Source organism: Drosophila nasuta, chromosome X (genome assembly GCF_023558535.2).
Source record: "Drosophila nasuta strain 15112-1781.00 chromosome X, ASM2355853v1, whole genome shotgun sequence".
In the NCBI taxonomy this organism is placed as follows: domain Eukaryota; kingdom Metazoa; phylum Arthropoda; class Insecta; order Diptera; family Drosophilidae; genus Drosophila; species Drosophila nasuta.
Window position 1 is genome coordinate 30,233,867 of NC_083459.1, and position 17,595 is coordinate 30,251,461.

The following is a 17,595-nucleotide window of genomic DNA, read 5'->3' on the forward strand; positions in this document are numbered from 1 at the left end:
GTGCTGCACTCACAGTCCATTTGATAGCAACATGAGAGTGCAGACTGGATAAAACGGCACTAGAGATGCCCTACACACACACACCAGCACACACACACACACACACCAACACACACACACATAGTCCGAAGGTCGGAGAAAATATGCAAAATACTTTACTTTGTGGTGGGACTGAAGTTCTTTAATTAGAAGCATCAAATTGATTAGATAATATTTAACAAAATTTCAACACGAAAGTTAAACAAAATCCAGAAAGAGCTAGAGAGAGAGAGGAAAGGGTGTTCGTTGAGGCTTGCGGCTGCTGCAGTTTTTCCGCATGTGTGTTTTCCTTTATCTAGCATGTATGTATGTGTTGGGATTTGCAAATGAATTTTCAGCTGGGACCGTTCCCAAGTTGGCCCCAACAACTCGTCGTGTGGCAAGTTGAATGATGTTGACGGCTGCCTCTGCCTCTGTTACAGTTGCTACTTTTCACTTCACACATGCCACAGACATTGCAGCAAACCGCAACAATTCCCCCCCACCCACCCACGTCGAGTTGAGTTACGAGTTAACGATTTGCAACCTAATTATAGCGCAGCCATAAAAATGACAAAATTGAAACATCGAATGCGAATGCGAGTGCGAAATGCGAAATGCAATTAAACTGCGCTCATCACAGCATTCGATTTCGATTCCCATGTGAAATTCGATATTTTTGACAGCTGACCATCTATTAAAGAACTGTCTGTCCATCGATTTAAATCACGCTAAAAAGCAATTAAAAAAAGAGAAACCATCACAAGTCATTGAAATTAAATTTGTAGTCAGAGTAACATTTGCACTTCAACGTTTTAATAAGATTCCATAAATATTGAGCATAGTTTTTGTTAGTTGACAAAGAGCTAAGTGAGTTTTTTTTATAGTGCTTCGCTTAGCTCAATGATAAATGGTTAAAAGTCGCTTAACACATTTTCGTTTTAATGCATTGAATGAGAAATGACTTTGCTGCTTCTTGTTGCGGCACATTCGACACAATTTGAGGCAAGCATAGAGATGAGTTTTTTTTAGTGGCAGGATACAATTTCAAAATGTCATTTTCAATTGTCAAGCGAAATTGAGTCAACGTTAAAAGCAACTAAGTATAAAGATTGTAGCAAACTGGCTTTCAACTAAAAATATATGCACTTGCTTTTATAGCGATATGAATAAAGTCGGTTATTCAATTTTAATGATTTAGATGTCGCCATATTTCTAAGTTATTTTAAAAGTATGGAAACTAATAAGCGATATAAATAAAGTTATTTATGTTTTATATTCTGAATTAACTGCTCTTCATTTTGTATTAAAAATTCGTAAACTTATTCAAATAAAAGAAAACATTTCTTTGTCTTTTATAATAAAGTGCTTGCGTTCCTTACTTTTTAAATAAACTTAATGTCTTCTTACTTGTATTCATTTATTTAAACTTGAAACAAATAGTTTTTGAAAGTAAATATTCACAATTCTTGCATAAATAATATACTAGATTCCTAAATAAATTAAAGCCAAATAAACAATAGCAAAAACCAACTTTTATTTGTATATAATGTATTTATTTCACAAAGTGATAAAAGTTCAATTCGAGAAATTCGAAATTTTGTAATTCGCAGCTGAAAGTTCGTGACCTTTGTGAGTTCTTATTTCTGAATTAAATGGATACCATAAGCAGCAGCTATCTGCAGTTATCTGTATTGCATATTAATTTTAATGATTCTAGGAAATATCATGCAATAAGCCTTCAACATTTTTCATTTTCCACACACTCACACACGCGCATCATCAACGTAAATGTAACTAGCAGAAAAAAAACGTTGCCTACTTTTGCGCGCACAATAAATATTCCTGTTGAAAATGGCTGAGAGCTGCTTTTGAGCAATTACTGCTTCGCTGCTTGCTGCTAGCTGCTAGCTGAGTGGCATTTCGACTTTAATTGGGCATATCGAGTTGAGCATATCGAAACATGCACTTTGTGCACACACAAGCTGCTCATATATACAACACAACGGGCCATAATAATAATAATAATAATAATCTTGATGTTGATGTTGATGATGACGCTGATGACGATGTTGTTGATGGCAGGGCAGGGCATTTGCTGACACGCAAAAGCCACGTTCATGTCGCCTGATTGACATACAAAGCTGCTTGTTAAAGTGTAGGCGGATGCAGCAGAAGAGAAAAGAGATGAGAAGAGAGGTGAAGAGCGTGAATATGGCTTAAACTCTGCTGTCCCTTTCCCCTCTTGATGTGCTCTTGGCATCCGCTTTGCTGTCATTGCAACGTCACGAAAAGCTTCATCATCGCCATCATCGTGCTGTGTGGGGCGTTAATAGCTCGACTGCAATTCATTAACAATTTCCAGTCATGTCTTAAGTGGCGCCCCAAATGTCCTTGGCCAAACACGCTTGTGTCGGTGTCGGTGTCTGTGTCTGTGCCTTGTGCCTAGCCGCAATTACAACTTGAGCATGTTTTCTTGCGGCTGCCAAAATGACAGGCCATTAGGCCAAGTCAGCGAGGCAACGACAATCGCAATGCAACAACCAACAACCCAACAACATGTGTGCCATATAAAATTGTGAGAGCAATCACGCAAAATGCCAAACAACACACAAATCCCACTTAGCCAACAACATAGATTTAAATGCAAAGCCGCGACAGATTTGCTGAGAAACCCAAAAACTAAATGACACCCGCCATAAAAACATGTCGCTGCAAAAACGCAAAAACAGCATAAGGTGTCATAAAAGCTACCGCAAGGGACGCAATAACTTTCGACCAATTCTACCTGACCGAGGGTTACCTGCTTCATCTGGCGTTACCCAAAAAAAAAAGGCTTACCTACGCATAATATTCGTATTACCTAAGTTTCAGAATATAAATAGGCCGCGTTTGACGTAGCACAATCACAGTAAGCAATCAGCATTCAAGTGAAGCAGACACACGTCGAGAAAAGTGACAGAAAGTTCTCAGAGTGAAGCATCGAAAGTGACTTCAGTTAACAGCAAAAATAGTGCAACGAATTCAAGTTAACAGCAACTGCAATTAAGTGCAGCAGCAAATAAATCTGTGACTATAATTAACAGCCGAAGAGTGCAAGATATTAAATTGCAACTAACAGCAATAAAGTGCTCAATTCAAGTTAACAGCAACTGCAGTTAAGTGCATTAAATGCTGCTAAAAGTGATTTCAGTTAATAGCAAGATTGGAACTAACAACAATTAAGTGTTGCCAACAGCAAATAAGCAACTGCAGTTAACTACGATAAGTGCAAGGCAACTAACTGCAAAGAGTGCCAGTAATTGAACTGCAACTAACTGCAATCAAGTTAACAGCAAGGCAACTAAGTGCAAAGAGTGCCAGTAATTGAACTGCAACTAACAGCAATCAAGATAAGAGCAAGGCAACTAAGTGCAAAGAGTGCCAGTAATTGAACTGCAACTAACTGCAATCAAGTTAACAGCAAGGCAACTAAGTGCAAAGAGTGCCAGTAATTGAACTGCAACTAACTGCAATCAAGTTAACAGCAAGGCAACTAACTGCAAAGAGTGCCAGTAATTGAACTGCAACTAACTGCAATCAAGTTAACAGCAAGGCAACTAACTGCAAAGAGTGCCAGTAATTGAACTGCAACTAACTGCAATCAAGTTAACAGCAAGGCAACTAACTGCAAAGAGTGCCAGTAATTGAACTGCAACTAACTGCAATCAAGTTAAGAGCAAGGCATCTAACTGCAAACTAAAGTGACTACACAGGAAGCAAGTCAACAACGCTTAAGAGCCACAAAAGCAGCTTCAACTTAAGGGCAACAAATTCATCGTAAGCCGACAATCAAAATGGGCAGCTCAACCTCCAGTTCCAATGGCAGCTCCGACTGCAGCTCATCGGCAACATCATCAACCACGGGCAGCAGCAGCAGCAGCTCGATGCCAAGCAACTGCAACTGCTGCGTGGCGCCACGCTTCGGCTTCAAACGTCTGCTGCAGAAGTTGCAGAAGTTGCGACGCACAATCAAGCGTCATTTGCGGCCACGCAAGAATCGCTGCGGCTTTCAGCGTCGCTATGGGGCACGCACAGCGCTGTTGCGTCCGATGCCCCGTTGCAGCTCCTTTGGCAGCTGCGGCACTCTGCTGACGCCCACAAAGCGTGCCAAGGCCACGCCCACCGACACTCATTATGCGCAATGGAAGTGCACATTCGAGCATGCCAGGGGCAGCAAGAAGTATGGCGCAACAGCAGCTGCAACTGCGCCACACGACATCAGCGAAGCGCTCTCCGGCCAAACGACACCACGAGGCTTCCCCTCGCACACCGATGCCCGACGCTGTTCCCAACAGTTGCAACAGTTGCAGCAACAGCAGCAACAACAACTCCAGCCTGTGGTCGAGCAGCCACTCTATGAGCAGGCCCAGGTGCGTCGTCGTCTCAGCTTCCGTCTGCCGTTGAGCCGCAACAGCAGCAGCAGCGGCAGCAGTGGCATCGGTGGCAGCAACAGCGGCGGCGGCGGCGGCACCGTGCGTCGGTTGACCGCACGCCAGAGGGCGGCACAGGCCAAACTGGAGGCACAGCTGCAGCGAGAGCTGCGCGATTTGGAGGATTACTACGGCGGATTTCACTATGCACGCCGCAACGAGCGACGCATTTGAACTGGACACAGAAAGCAAAACGGAAGCACAGCGGAGCAGCAACAGCGAAGAAGAAGAAGATGGAAGCAACATCCACATTGTGATAGCTTTTCAGCTAACATACTCTTTAAACAACCACGACAACTGTTTTAGTTAGAATTCAATTCAGTCTTTAAGTCAATCTACTACGTCAATCAATTAATGTTTTTTCCCTATTCGAACACACACATTGTGATAGCTCATAAAATTAACCTTAAGTTAGAATAATTTAAGCTTAAGTTAGAAGTTAATATATTCTTATAATAAACATATTTACATCCATCAATCAATCAATCAATTTTATTTCTTTGACCCACATTTGAATCTAGCATTCTTTTTAAGCAACCACCACAACTGTTTTAGTTAGAATCCAAATCAGTCTTTAAGTCAATCTACTACGTCAATCAATTAATGTTTTTTCCCTATTCGAACACACACATTGTGATAGCTCATAAAATTAACCTTAAGTATTGTTTAACTTAGAATTATTTAAGTTTAAGTTAGAATTCTTTCAATAAATATATTTACATCAATCAATCTATTTTGTCGTTTACACCCAAATTCAAACTCAGCCTAACATACTCTTGTTTTCGTTAGAATTCAATTCAGTCTTTAAGTCAATCGACTACGACAATCAATCAATCAATTAATTAATGTTTATTCCCTAATCGAACACACGCATTGTGATAGATCATAAAATAAACCTTAAGTATTGTTTAAGTTAGAATTATTTAAGTTTAAGTTAGAATTCATTCAATAAATATATTTACATCAATCAATTAATCAATCTATTTTGTCGATTACACCCAAATTCAAACTCAGCATAACATACTCTTGTTTTAGTTAGAATTCAATTCAGTCTTTAAGTCAATCGACTACGACAATCAATCAATCATTTAATGTTTTTTCCCTATTCGAACACACACATTGTGATAGCTCATAAAATTAACCTTAAGTTAGAATATTTTAAGTTTAAGTTAGAAGTTAATATATTCATATAATAAACATATTTACATCAATCAATCAATCAATCAATCAATTTTATTTTTTTGACCCACATTTGAAACTAGCATACTCTTTAAACAACAATTCAATTCAGTCTATAAGTCAATCTACTACGACAATCAATCAATCAATCAATTAATGTTTTTCCCAATTCGAACACACACATTGTGATAGCTCATAAAATTAACTTTAAGTTAGAATTATTTAAGTTTAAGTTAGAATTCTTTCAATAAATATACTTACATCAATCAATCAATCAATCTATTTGGTCGTTTACACTCAAATTCAAACTCACATACTCTTGCTTTCGTTAGAATTCAATTCAGTCTTTAAGTCAATCTACTTCGACAATCAATCAATCAATTAATGTTTTGTCCCTATTCGAACACACACATTGTGATAGCTCATAAAATTAACCTTAAGTTAGAATATTTTAAGTTTAAGTTAGAAGTTAATATATTCATATAATAAACATATTTACATCAATCAATCAATTTTATTTCTTTGACCCACATTTGAAACTAGCATACTCTTTAAACAACAATTCAATTCAGTCTATAAGTCAATCTACTACGACAATCAATCAATCAATCAATTAATGTTTTTTCCCAATTCGAACACTTATATTGTGATAGCTCCTTAGATACCTTAAGTTATAATATTTCAAGTTTAAGTTAGAAGTCAATATATTCATATAATAAACATGTTTACATCAATCAATCAATCAATTTTATTTCTTTGACCCACATTTGAAACTAGCATACTCTTTAAACAACAATTCAATTCAGTCTATAAGTCAATCTACTACGACAATCAATCAATCAATCAATTAATGTTTTTTTCCAATTCGAACACATATATTGTGATAGCTCCTTAGATACTTTAAGTTATAATATTTTAAGTTTAAGTTAGAAGTTAATATATTCACATAATAAACATATTATATCAATCAATCAATTTTATTTCTTTGATCCACATTTGAAACTAGCATACTCTTTAAAACAACAATTCAATTCAGTCTTTAAGTCAATCTACTACGTCAATCAAATAACGTTTTTTCCGTATTCGAACACAAGCATTGTGATAGATCATAAAATTATCTTTAAATATTTTGTAAGATAGAATTGTTTAAGTTTAAGTTAGAATATTTTCAATAAATATATTTACATCAATCAATCAATCTATTTTGTTTTTTACACCCACGTCAATCAATCAATCATTTTATTTTTATCTACCAACTCGAACACACACATTGTGATAGCTCATAAAAATATCATTAAGTATTGTTTAAGTGAGAATTATATTAATAAATATATTTACATACATCAAGCAATCAATCAATCAACCGCTTTTTCATTTCAGCTTTTAAAGTATGCTTATGCCCTTTAAGCAATAGTTATGTTATTGTTTTAGTTAGAATACAATTTATTTTTACATTAATATGAAGCAAAAAACATATGCATCAATCAATCATTTAATATAAAAGCAAAAAAAAAACATCGTAGAAGTAGCTATAGAGATTAACGAAGATAAAATGATATCAATCAGTCAAACCATAACTATCATCTGTGAATGATGATGTTGATGTACGTCAATCAAAATAAGACAAACTAACAAAATTCACACAACGCGAAGCGTCGCCAAAAATGCGAGAGCGCATCAATAAATAAATTAATGGCAATCGTATGAGAATTAATAGTAATAATAGGTAGTAAAAAAGAAGAATGCAAATTACAAAATTAAGCTGAATATTAGCCACATAATAGCTCGATTGTTTCTTGTGCTAGAGATGTGCCCCAAAAATGGGGCAGGGTCATTGGCGCTAATTAATCAGCATCAACTTGGCCATGGCAGGCAGCCATAAAAGAGAAAACAACAGACAACCAAAGCGAAATTGCAGCCAAAAACTGAAACTAGAACGCATTTAATATGAACTGTGTGTGTGTGTGTGTGTGTGTGTGTGTGTGTGTGTCGCTTGTGGCACTTTCGCTTGTTCCTAATCTGCAGCTAAAGCGAAGTGTGTCTCTTTGCGGTTGTCTTGCGGCAAAGATGTTTTTCCATTCATCTGACAATTGCGCAGTGCTTATTCTACACTAAATTTTCAAGTTATCACATACGATAATTGCTTTGCTCTTTTTGGTTATTTCTTTATAATCAAATTAACTCTTAAGATTAAACTTTTTCAAGAAACTAGTTATACATGATACGTATACGTAATAATTTAATCATAATATGCTCAAAAATATGTCAGAAATGTTGTTCAGCAAGCGAAATTAAAAAGAGAAACACAATGAAAATCGTGTTTTTGTAAGAATATGTAATGTAAAGTTAATGCATGAAGCAGGGAAGTAAAGTATAAGTAATAAGTAAGAAAAGTAAAGTCGAGTGAACTCGACTGTGAAATACTCACTATCCATTTTCAATGAAAGCTAAAGAGTGCGGTATTAACGTTATATACCAAAAAAACAGATGCGGTATTGATTTTAAAATATACCAAATAATTATACCACAAAAATACTAAAATCTACAATTGCTATGTGTTTTTGGTATATCGATAAAGTACATACTATACTTAGAATATACCACAAAGTAAGAAGTATACTAAAGCTACTAAGACACATAGTAAGTAGGCGTTTGTTTTCATACAAAAGAATTCGTTAAATAACTTTAACAATTTGTATCTGATTGCACCCAAATTTTCAGGAATCATAAAAACTATAGTTATTATGGAAATTGTTGTAAATTCGATTTTTATTACATTTTTGGGAAACAATTACTAATGCTGTCGAATAACATCTGTAGCTCTATCTTTTATAGTCTCTGAGATCTAGGTCTTTAAATGAACTGTTTACGCCGATCAAGAATATAAAGTATATATTATATAGTCGAAGATGTCTCTCTCTGCCTGTTACATACATTTCATGATGGCACAAAGTTATAATACCCTTCTACCCTATGGGTAGCGGGTATAAATTTAAACTGTCTAAATATCAGAGATAATGATTGTAAATGAATTATGGGAATTTATTGATTTAATATTTATAAATTCATTGAAGAGAATTTTGATATTTTTGCTGCCTCTAAAGTAACGTTAAAGTTGAATATAGTAACAAATTAACATTTTAATATATAATGAATACTTTTGTGTTGATTCAAATATAATAATAATTATAAAAGCAAAAATTGTGAAGAGGAAGAGTATTAACAAAACGACCTAAGTCTCACAGTTTCATGCATTTTGTTTTTCTTTTGATTTTTCGCGGACTTTTCAATCAGCTAATTTAGCTGCAACAACATTTTTTTTTTTCTTTGACTGTAGAATTAATGATGTGTTGTTATTGTTGTTGTTATTGTTTTTTTTTTGGCAGCTGTCGTTGCTGATTTAAGTTTGATTGAGCAGAAAAAGTGGGAAAAATGCGAATGAAATTCATTCATTAGACAAAAGAGGCAAAAATGCAGAAGGAGAAGGAGAAGAGGCACGAAGCAAATATGTGTTGACGTCTGTCTGGCTACAAAGCAAAAAAGAAGAAAAAAGAAAAGAAGAAAAGGGGACACAAGATTTATGAGACTGCCAAGTGGCAAATGCGAAAAATGCCACAGACATAGCGCACATAATGCAAATGTCTTAATGAAATATATTTTGTGGCACTTGTGGCGCCGCGACACTACAAACTAAATGATCATGATCACCATGACGATGATGATGAGGACAACAAGTTGAATGAACCGCTAAACTGACCAAATTTCTAACCCAAATTGGGTTCAAGTGCAGAACGTGGAGGAGAGAGAGGAAATCAATTAGCTCAAGCTATTTTCGTGGAAATAACTGGTGCAAGGTCAACGACGACAGAGAGAGAGAGAGCGAGAGGAAAAGAGACGGCTGCTTAGACAATTAACTGAATCAATTTGGGGGGAAAGCAAAACATTAAAGGGTCCTACTTAAATCACAGCGACATGTTTCTCGACGCGCGTCATATCAGCGACATTTATCGACAATTGCCACGCCCCCCGCCAAGCCCCCACCCCTGAACATGGCTCAATCGCAAATCGATAGGCAAAAAGCAAAAGCCACACAAAAACGAAGCGCGTCACGTGCGTTTGGCCAAGCAAACAAAATCAACAAATGAAAACTAATAGGCAATTATATAGCAAATGTGTACGAGAAGAAACACAGAAAACATACACATAGAAAAACACACACACACACACACACACACACACACACACACACTCAATGAGTGACGTGAGGTTGCAGACACAGACAGTGTGGCAGTCAAATTTAGCATGCAACATGCGGCGGCTAACCACACGCATACACACACACAGTGCGGCACACGGGGCGTATGAGTAACGAGTCGCAGTCATTCTACCAAATATTGTACAGCTAATAAGAGCAGCTGAACAAACAGCAAGAAACCGTTTAAGTTGCCGCAATACGAACTGCAGATGCTCTAAATGTGTGCCAAGGATGCTCAATAAAAATAACTATTGGCAAAACAAATATAAAACCCATAAAAATCAGCTCAATTGCTGTTGATAAAAATAAATATTCGAGCGACAGCAGATTCACAAATAGAAAGTAGAGAATGAATATTGCAAATCAGAGATAAAATGTGTGTTGATTAAGAGATTAAAATGAGAGAAATGTAAATTCAAATAATATATAAAAAAGAAGGGAATGTATTTAGTTGATAAACAGATATGTAAATAGATATAATATATACCAACTAAGGGAAAGAATAATGACAAAAATAAAATAAAATGAAGAATGATAAAGTTTTATAAAAGGATTAGAATACGACTGAAATGTAAATTGAAATAAAATATAGAAATGAAAAAGAATGAATATTGAGCATAGTGTATTAAACAAAGAAAAAATGTGGTTGACCAATCCATATGTAAAATAAATATATAAAACCAGCAAAATATAGTCAAATAAACAAAGATAAAATTTGAACAAGTAATAAAGTAAATATATACCGAAATAATACATCGCAAAAATACAAAAAAATATACCAACGTCTATATGTGGTATATTTATATAGTAGCCCATTAAAAATATACCACATTGTCAGCCAAAACAACTAAGACAGACGGACATACCTACATATATACCACCTTCTGCCTGGAGGATCAGTAAGGAAATAAAAAGAACAAGAGAATGCTTTATAACAAAGTAAAAGAGAGAGAGATAAATAAATAAATACTGAATACAAAGAATGTTTGATTTATTAATGATTAGAGATTGATCTCGAAAAAAGATAGACAACAAAAATGATCTATTGTACAGATGAGAAGAACTAGATAAATGGCGAAAGTCAAAGCGAGTTACCTCTATAAACTTTTGTAACTTTTAAAAATGCGATGCAAAGCAGAAGACAAAAGGTGAATGCTCTCGCTAAAGTTCAAGTTAATAAGCTGAGTTTGTGGCGATGTGATTGCGATAACGCATTGATTTACTACGAACGAGCGAGACAACGAGTGTAATTAAGCAAGGCAGACAGAAGGAGCGAAAGGAGCGACTTTCATATGTATGTTAATTGAATATTTATGGAACAATTACAGAGTGCGACAGAGACGTTAATGCTGAGATGCTCAGCTGCAGCAAAGTTAGAGTATTAAGAAGATGTAACAAGACGTGTAAACAGACCAGAAAAACTGCCCAGTGAAAGTGAAGCACAAGAGTAAAAGAGAGAAAGGGCGAGGACAGAATAAGGTTGCTGAGATTTTAGCAAGAGAGAACAGCAAACAACAAGGACAACGACATAAGAGAGAGAGAGAGAGAGAGAGAGAGAGAGAGAGAGAGTAGGGAACTGGCAAGATAAACAACGGGGCATACTTTTCAATTTTGTTCATGAATCACACTCCCAGACATCGTGTGTTGTGCTTTCGCCTTCGCCTTCACTCTCCAGCACTCCACTCGCTCGCTTTGCGCCTCTCTCCGCGCTTCTCACAGCGGGTAATGGCAATTACGCAGCACTTAAGCCGCAGCAAAATGATTGCATACGTGTTGTGCAGAGGCGCCTCAGCGAGCCCCGAAATTAGCTAATCAAATAAATTTGTCAGTTTATGCGAGTTGGCGCATTTCACGCATTTTAAGTGGATCATCGCATCGCATCGCCCTTTCCTCAGCTTTACGATTCTCTTTGAGCCAATATGCACCTCTCGCTCTCTCTATATCTCTCTTACTTTCTTACTCTCTCCCTCTCTCTCTCTCTCTCTCTTTGTCTCTTCCTTGGCAATGCTGCTTCATCAACTTGCCACATTCATTCATTAATTCATTTAGAACCCAGCTGCGCTCTTGCGGCTCTATTTTTAGACCGCAACACTTAATCATTAGATAATTTGGAGTTTTCCCATACCCCACAACACTTGAATCATTTAAAATAGGGTAGCTTAAATTGCAAGAGAAGCATGGCATAATAGACAGAAAGAAAAATAATAAAGAAAACAAAAGAAAATAATAATAATATAGAAATAGAAAACAGTAAAAGAAATAGAAAATAAACAAGTAAGAAAGCTACAGTCGAGTGTACTCGACTGTCAGATACCCGCTACCCATTTTAAATAAAAGCAATATATTTTGCGGTATTATTCTCAAAATGAACCAAATATACTACAAAAATACTAAAAATATACCAAATAGTATATTTGGTATATCGATATAGTACCTCATTCAAAATATACCATAGACGGCACAATGTAAGTAGGCGTTTTTGGCCATACAAAAGTATTTCTTTAATTACTTCCATAATTTTTTTTCTGATCGCAACTAAATTTTCAGGGATCATAACTACTATAGTTATTTCTACTATAGTTATTTCGAATTTCCAAAATTCGCAATTCTAGCTTTAAAATTACGCTTGTTATTCGATTTCTTTTGATTTGCGGGGGCGGAAGTGGGCGTGGCAAAACAAATTTGAAACAAACTTGATCTGTGTGCAAACATAACAAATGCTGTCGAAAAAAAAATTATAGCTCTATCTCTTATAGTCTCTGAGATCCAGTGTTTCCTACGGACGGACGGACAGACGGACAGACACACAGATGGACATGGCTAGATTGTCTCGGCTGTTGACGCTGCTAGCTTTACTTTCAAGCTTTTATGCTACTTTGCCACGTAATATGAAATAACATTAATAAGACAGCTGCTAAAGAAGTAATACGATAGTTATGCAATATAAATCGATATGCAAATATAAATCGAAAATGAAGTCGGTACAACATTCTATATGTTAAAAGGAAGCCATGATCCCGGTTTAATTATAACCTGCCCTTCAATTAAACTCATTAAACTAATAGAAAAAGGTTTCAAGGACCCAACAGATTTGTCCAAAAGATGAATTTTGTTGATAATATAAACTTTCTTAAGAATAAGCTTAAGATTGAGTAAGATTTCTAGATATATAATATAATTTTGTTTTCTTCTTCTTGCTTCTTTCTTTTAACATTCAGCTTCAGATTAATTATGTAAATATGTATTTACTAATTTGAAATTGCTTATTAAATAACTTTTAATTAAAGTAAATTTAGAAAACTTTTACATTTCTACCAAAATTAATAAAGTTGAAAAAAGAAAAGAACTTTATAGAGGGTATTCAGCTAGCAAAGCATTTGCAATTAGCATCACGAGAGTGCTGAGTTCATTTTTTAGAACAGCTCATTGAAGCGTGAGGTGTGAGGCGGGGGTCGAAGTCGCAGACTCAATATGTGTGTGTGTGTGTGTGTGTGTGTGTGTGACCACAAAATGAATAGAGGGTGTGTGTATGGTTGTATTGTTTTGTACTTGCTTGAAGGCATAAGCTGAAAGTGAGCATTTTGTGGCAAGCGGCGAGCACTTCGATTTATAACCAGCTGAGGTTGCGACCCAGCAGAAACAAACACACACACACACACATGCACACACTCTCGCACACAGATAGAGCGACCCTCCCACACACTGTGACGTATTCAATTTGTTGCGGGAAATTTGATTTTGTGCTATTTATTAAAATTTTATTTTCACTTTATCTGCAATTTTCGCACTCAAACTCTCGACATCGATGGCATTGACAACAGTTTCCCTGTCTCTCTTCCTCTCTCTCTCCCTCTCTGTCTGTCTGCTTTCTTGCTCATCTCCTCTACTCAATCTCATCCTTGTTTGTGGTTGGCAACAACGTCAGTAGCAGCCGCCGCTATCAACGTTGGCAACGCTATCAACTGCTTTTATTTCCTTTTTGACGCTTCCGGCAATGTCAGAAGCAACGACGATGGCAGCGGCCACTTGCCACTTCAGCTACTTGCCACATGCCACATGCCTCATGCATATATTACGCCCTGGTTCCCCTTCCCCTTCCCAGTCCTCGTTTGCAGTCTGCTGACGCTGATTGTGTGCAAATGATAGCAATATGGTAACAATCTTTATGCCGCTTTCCACCTTTGTCATTCCCCTCCACTGCCCTCTCTCTCTTTCTGTTTCTGTTTTGCTACTCATTCTCATCATCATCACCTCAGTGAGTTGTTCGAGTTTCTCCCCGAGTTCATTTACAAGTACAACTCAAATTGCCAATCGGAATTTATCAAAGAACTAACCGAAAAAACTTGCGGTAATAAAGAAAAAGGTTTTTTCTACCACATTTCCATGCGAATTTTAAAGCTCTTGCAGCTGGCTGAAGTTGCCAAACTCAAACAGTTGATTTAAAATGCAGCTTACCACAAAACTTTACAAATTAATCTCAAGTTTTGAAATGCCACAACTATGAAAAAAGAAAATTGCTATTTTTTGCTACTTAAAAATGCAAAACTTAAATGAGAAAACCAAACTCTTTCTAAACTTTTTATTATAACACATTTTGATTGTATTAATTAACGTACAAAAAATCACATTTAAAAATGTCATCAAAATTTGGCGTAAAAATTTCAAGTTTTTTGTGATTTAATCAAATTGAATATTAAATTCTTATTTTTAGATAATAAATTGTTTAAAATCACCAGCTGAATTTTAGTGCATAATAAAAATGGAAAATGTTGTGCCAAGTTTATGAAATGAAGAAAGCTTTAAAATGAAAACTTATTTTATGTGGACGTATAAAAAATAGTTTTGAGAGATTTTTAAAGCTTGAAATCATTTGCATTTGGAGTTTAAGATCATTTTCATAATAGAATATTACAAAACACTTTAACGTGTTGTACTTGAACAGTTTAAAAATGCAGTTCAGGTAAAAAGGAAAAAAGATATTCTTAAAAACAGCTTAGAATAAGAATTTTAAATGTAATGTAATATCAACGAACGGACAGACGGACGGACATTCGAATTTGACTCTGATCAAGAATATATGTATATACTTTAGGATAGGTAGGATATGCCTCCTTCTGCTGTTACATACATACATACATGTCCTGCCAGCACAATGTTATAATACCTTTCAACCTCATGGGTAGCGAGTATAAAAAGAAAATAATTCAATGAATATATGATGCACTTTAGATTAGCTTACAATATTTAAGGCGTAATTTCATAGGTACCAAATTGAATTTAAAACAAGTAAGGAAAGCTACAGTCGAGTGTACTCGACCCGCTACCCATTTTGAATAAAAGAAATATATTTTGCGGTATTTTTGTCAAAATATACCGAATATACTGCAAAATTACTAAAAATATACCGAATGGTATATGTGGTATATTGATATAGCACCGCATTGAAAATATACCATAGGCGGCATAATATACCATATTGTCGGCCAAAGCAACTAAGACCCCTAGTAAGTAGGCGTTTTTGCCCATATAAAAGTATTTCTTTAATAACTTCGACAATTCTGATCGCAATCAAATTTTCAGGAATCATAACTACTATAGTTATTATTGTATATACCAAAATGCACAGCTGTAGCTCTAAAGTTACGCGGAAGTGGGCGTGGCAAAAATTTGAAACAAACTTGATCTGCGTGCAAACATAACAAATGCTGTCGAAAAAAAAAAAATTATAGCTCTATCTCTTATAGTCTCTGAGATCCAGTGTTTCATACGGACGGACGGACAGACGGACATGGCTACGTCTCGGCTGTTGACGCTGATCAAGAATATATATACTTTATAGGGTCGGAGATGCCTCCTTCTACCTGTTACATACATTTTCTGCCGGCACAAAGTTATAATACCCTTCTACCCTATGGGTAGCAAGTATAAAAATATAAACGAGTTACATTCTTTAGAACAAGTAATAAAATTGATTTATTTTCTATTACAGTTCAGATTTTATCAACCTTAATATATCTAAATTTGGCACGGAAATGTCAAAAATGAAACATTCATGTATGAAATATTCTCTTACAGGGTGTTTGCTAGTCGATCTCATATACAATTCGATTGCGTCAGCTTTATTTGTTGTTGTTACTGTTTTTGTTGTTATCATGATTGTTATTATGAAGATTTTTGCGCTTTTGCGCTGCCCTCGTCGTCTTGGCATATACTTTTATATGCAAAATTTTCTGCAAACAAATCATTTGCATGCATGTGAGGTGTGTGTGTGTGTGTGTGTAGTGACAGAAACAAGTTCATCATGTCATAAATTATTACATGCTGTGTTTTGTATGCGCACTCACAAAAGCAAATTAGATTCTTGCTTCGTTCTTACGTCGCTGTGAAGTTGTCCAAGCTTCAAGTTAAGTCAAGGCAAGGTCTGTTCTTCTTCTTCTTCTTCTTCGTTTTTCATCTTGCAAGCATCTCGAACTGACTTGGAGGAGTCTCATATATGAAGTTGGCGCTTAATTAAATTTTAATGACACTGCACACAACACTAAATCATGCCACAAATCCCGCTGGATTTTAGCTGGCAGCGGCAAATTGAGATAATAAAAGCGCCACATGGACACGCACATAAATTGAGCGAAGTCGCCGCCAAAAAGGCAGTTCCATCACCAGCAGGAGGAGGCGACGGAGGGGAAGGGGGAGGACTCGCTATTGTCTAAGACCCTTGTCTGCAGCAGCAGTCATGCAGTCAAAGCCCACTTAAGGCATACGCGGCGTATGCGTTACGCAATTAGCTGTAGCCAGGGCCAGAGGGAAGAGGCAAGCGTAGCGAAGCGAAGGAAAGTCGTATGACAAAAGGATAAAAAGCATTTGCCGAAAAAATAAATTAGGCAAGCACAACACAACCAGTGGGGAAGGGGAAGGGGGAAGGACGAACAAGGACACGACTTGTACCTAAGCCCTAAGCGCAGCAAGTGCCAATTAAAAAGCTAACAAAAAAGCAAGCGAAAGAAAGAAAGAAAGGACATAAGTAAATGATAATGAAAGGGCATGCTAAATAAGCGTAGACAAGCAGCAATAAAAGTAGGCTGCCCCTCCCACTCCCTTCCCCCTCTCTCTATCACTCTCTCTCTCTCTCTCATTTCCCCTCCCTGTGAGTAAAGTGTACGCAAGTTTTCTGGATTGAGCATATTAAAAGGCAGGATTTATGCTTGGATTACCGTTGAGGAACTGGCAATAAAGTGCTTAAAGCAAAACTTAAGCACACCACAGTGCAGCACAGCGAATTTTCTTTTTTGCTTTTGCCTTGCAAATACATTTCATAATGTTTCCCCAAACTCACAATTTAGTGCTCCAAATTATCTAATTATAGGGATCAACGAAAATTTCAGAAATGTTAAAGCATCAAAAAGAATAAAAAATAAAATTTTAAGAAATTTAAATTTGTCAAAAATATTCCAGGATTAAACATTTAATTGTATTTTAAGTAAGAAACTAAATTCATTACTCTAAATTGACATACGACAAAAAAGATTTATGTTTCGACAATCAATTAATTTTCGTTTTGATTTAGGAATCTATGCAAATCAGCTGATAGTCTGTCTGTCTAATTACCACTTGACTAACAGCACACAGAAAGGTTTAAAGTCAACAGATCCCACCAAAAGATTAAATTTGAAA

At 36.1% G+C, this 17,595-nt stretch overlaps 2 protein-coding genes across 3 annotated transcripts in view; one reads left to right on the forward strand and one right to left on the reverse strand.

The window, feature by feature from the left end:
* The window catches only part of LOC132796507 (uncharacterized), a 78,943-nt gene that overhangs the window by 38,633 nt on the left and 22,715 nt on the right, over positions 1-17,595 (reverse strand). The gene's annotated exons all lie outside the window — the stretch shown is intronic.
* LOC132795339 (protein nullo) lies at positions 3,855-4,664 on the forward strand. The gene is made up of 2 exons (XM_060806000.1): positions 3,855-4,459; positions 4,514-4,664. Exons 1-2 carry the CDS (start codon positions 3,855-3,857, stop codon positions 4,662-4,664), a joined length of 756 nt encoding a protein of 251 aa, XP_060661983.1.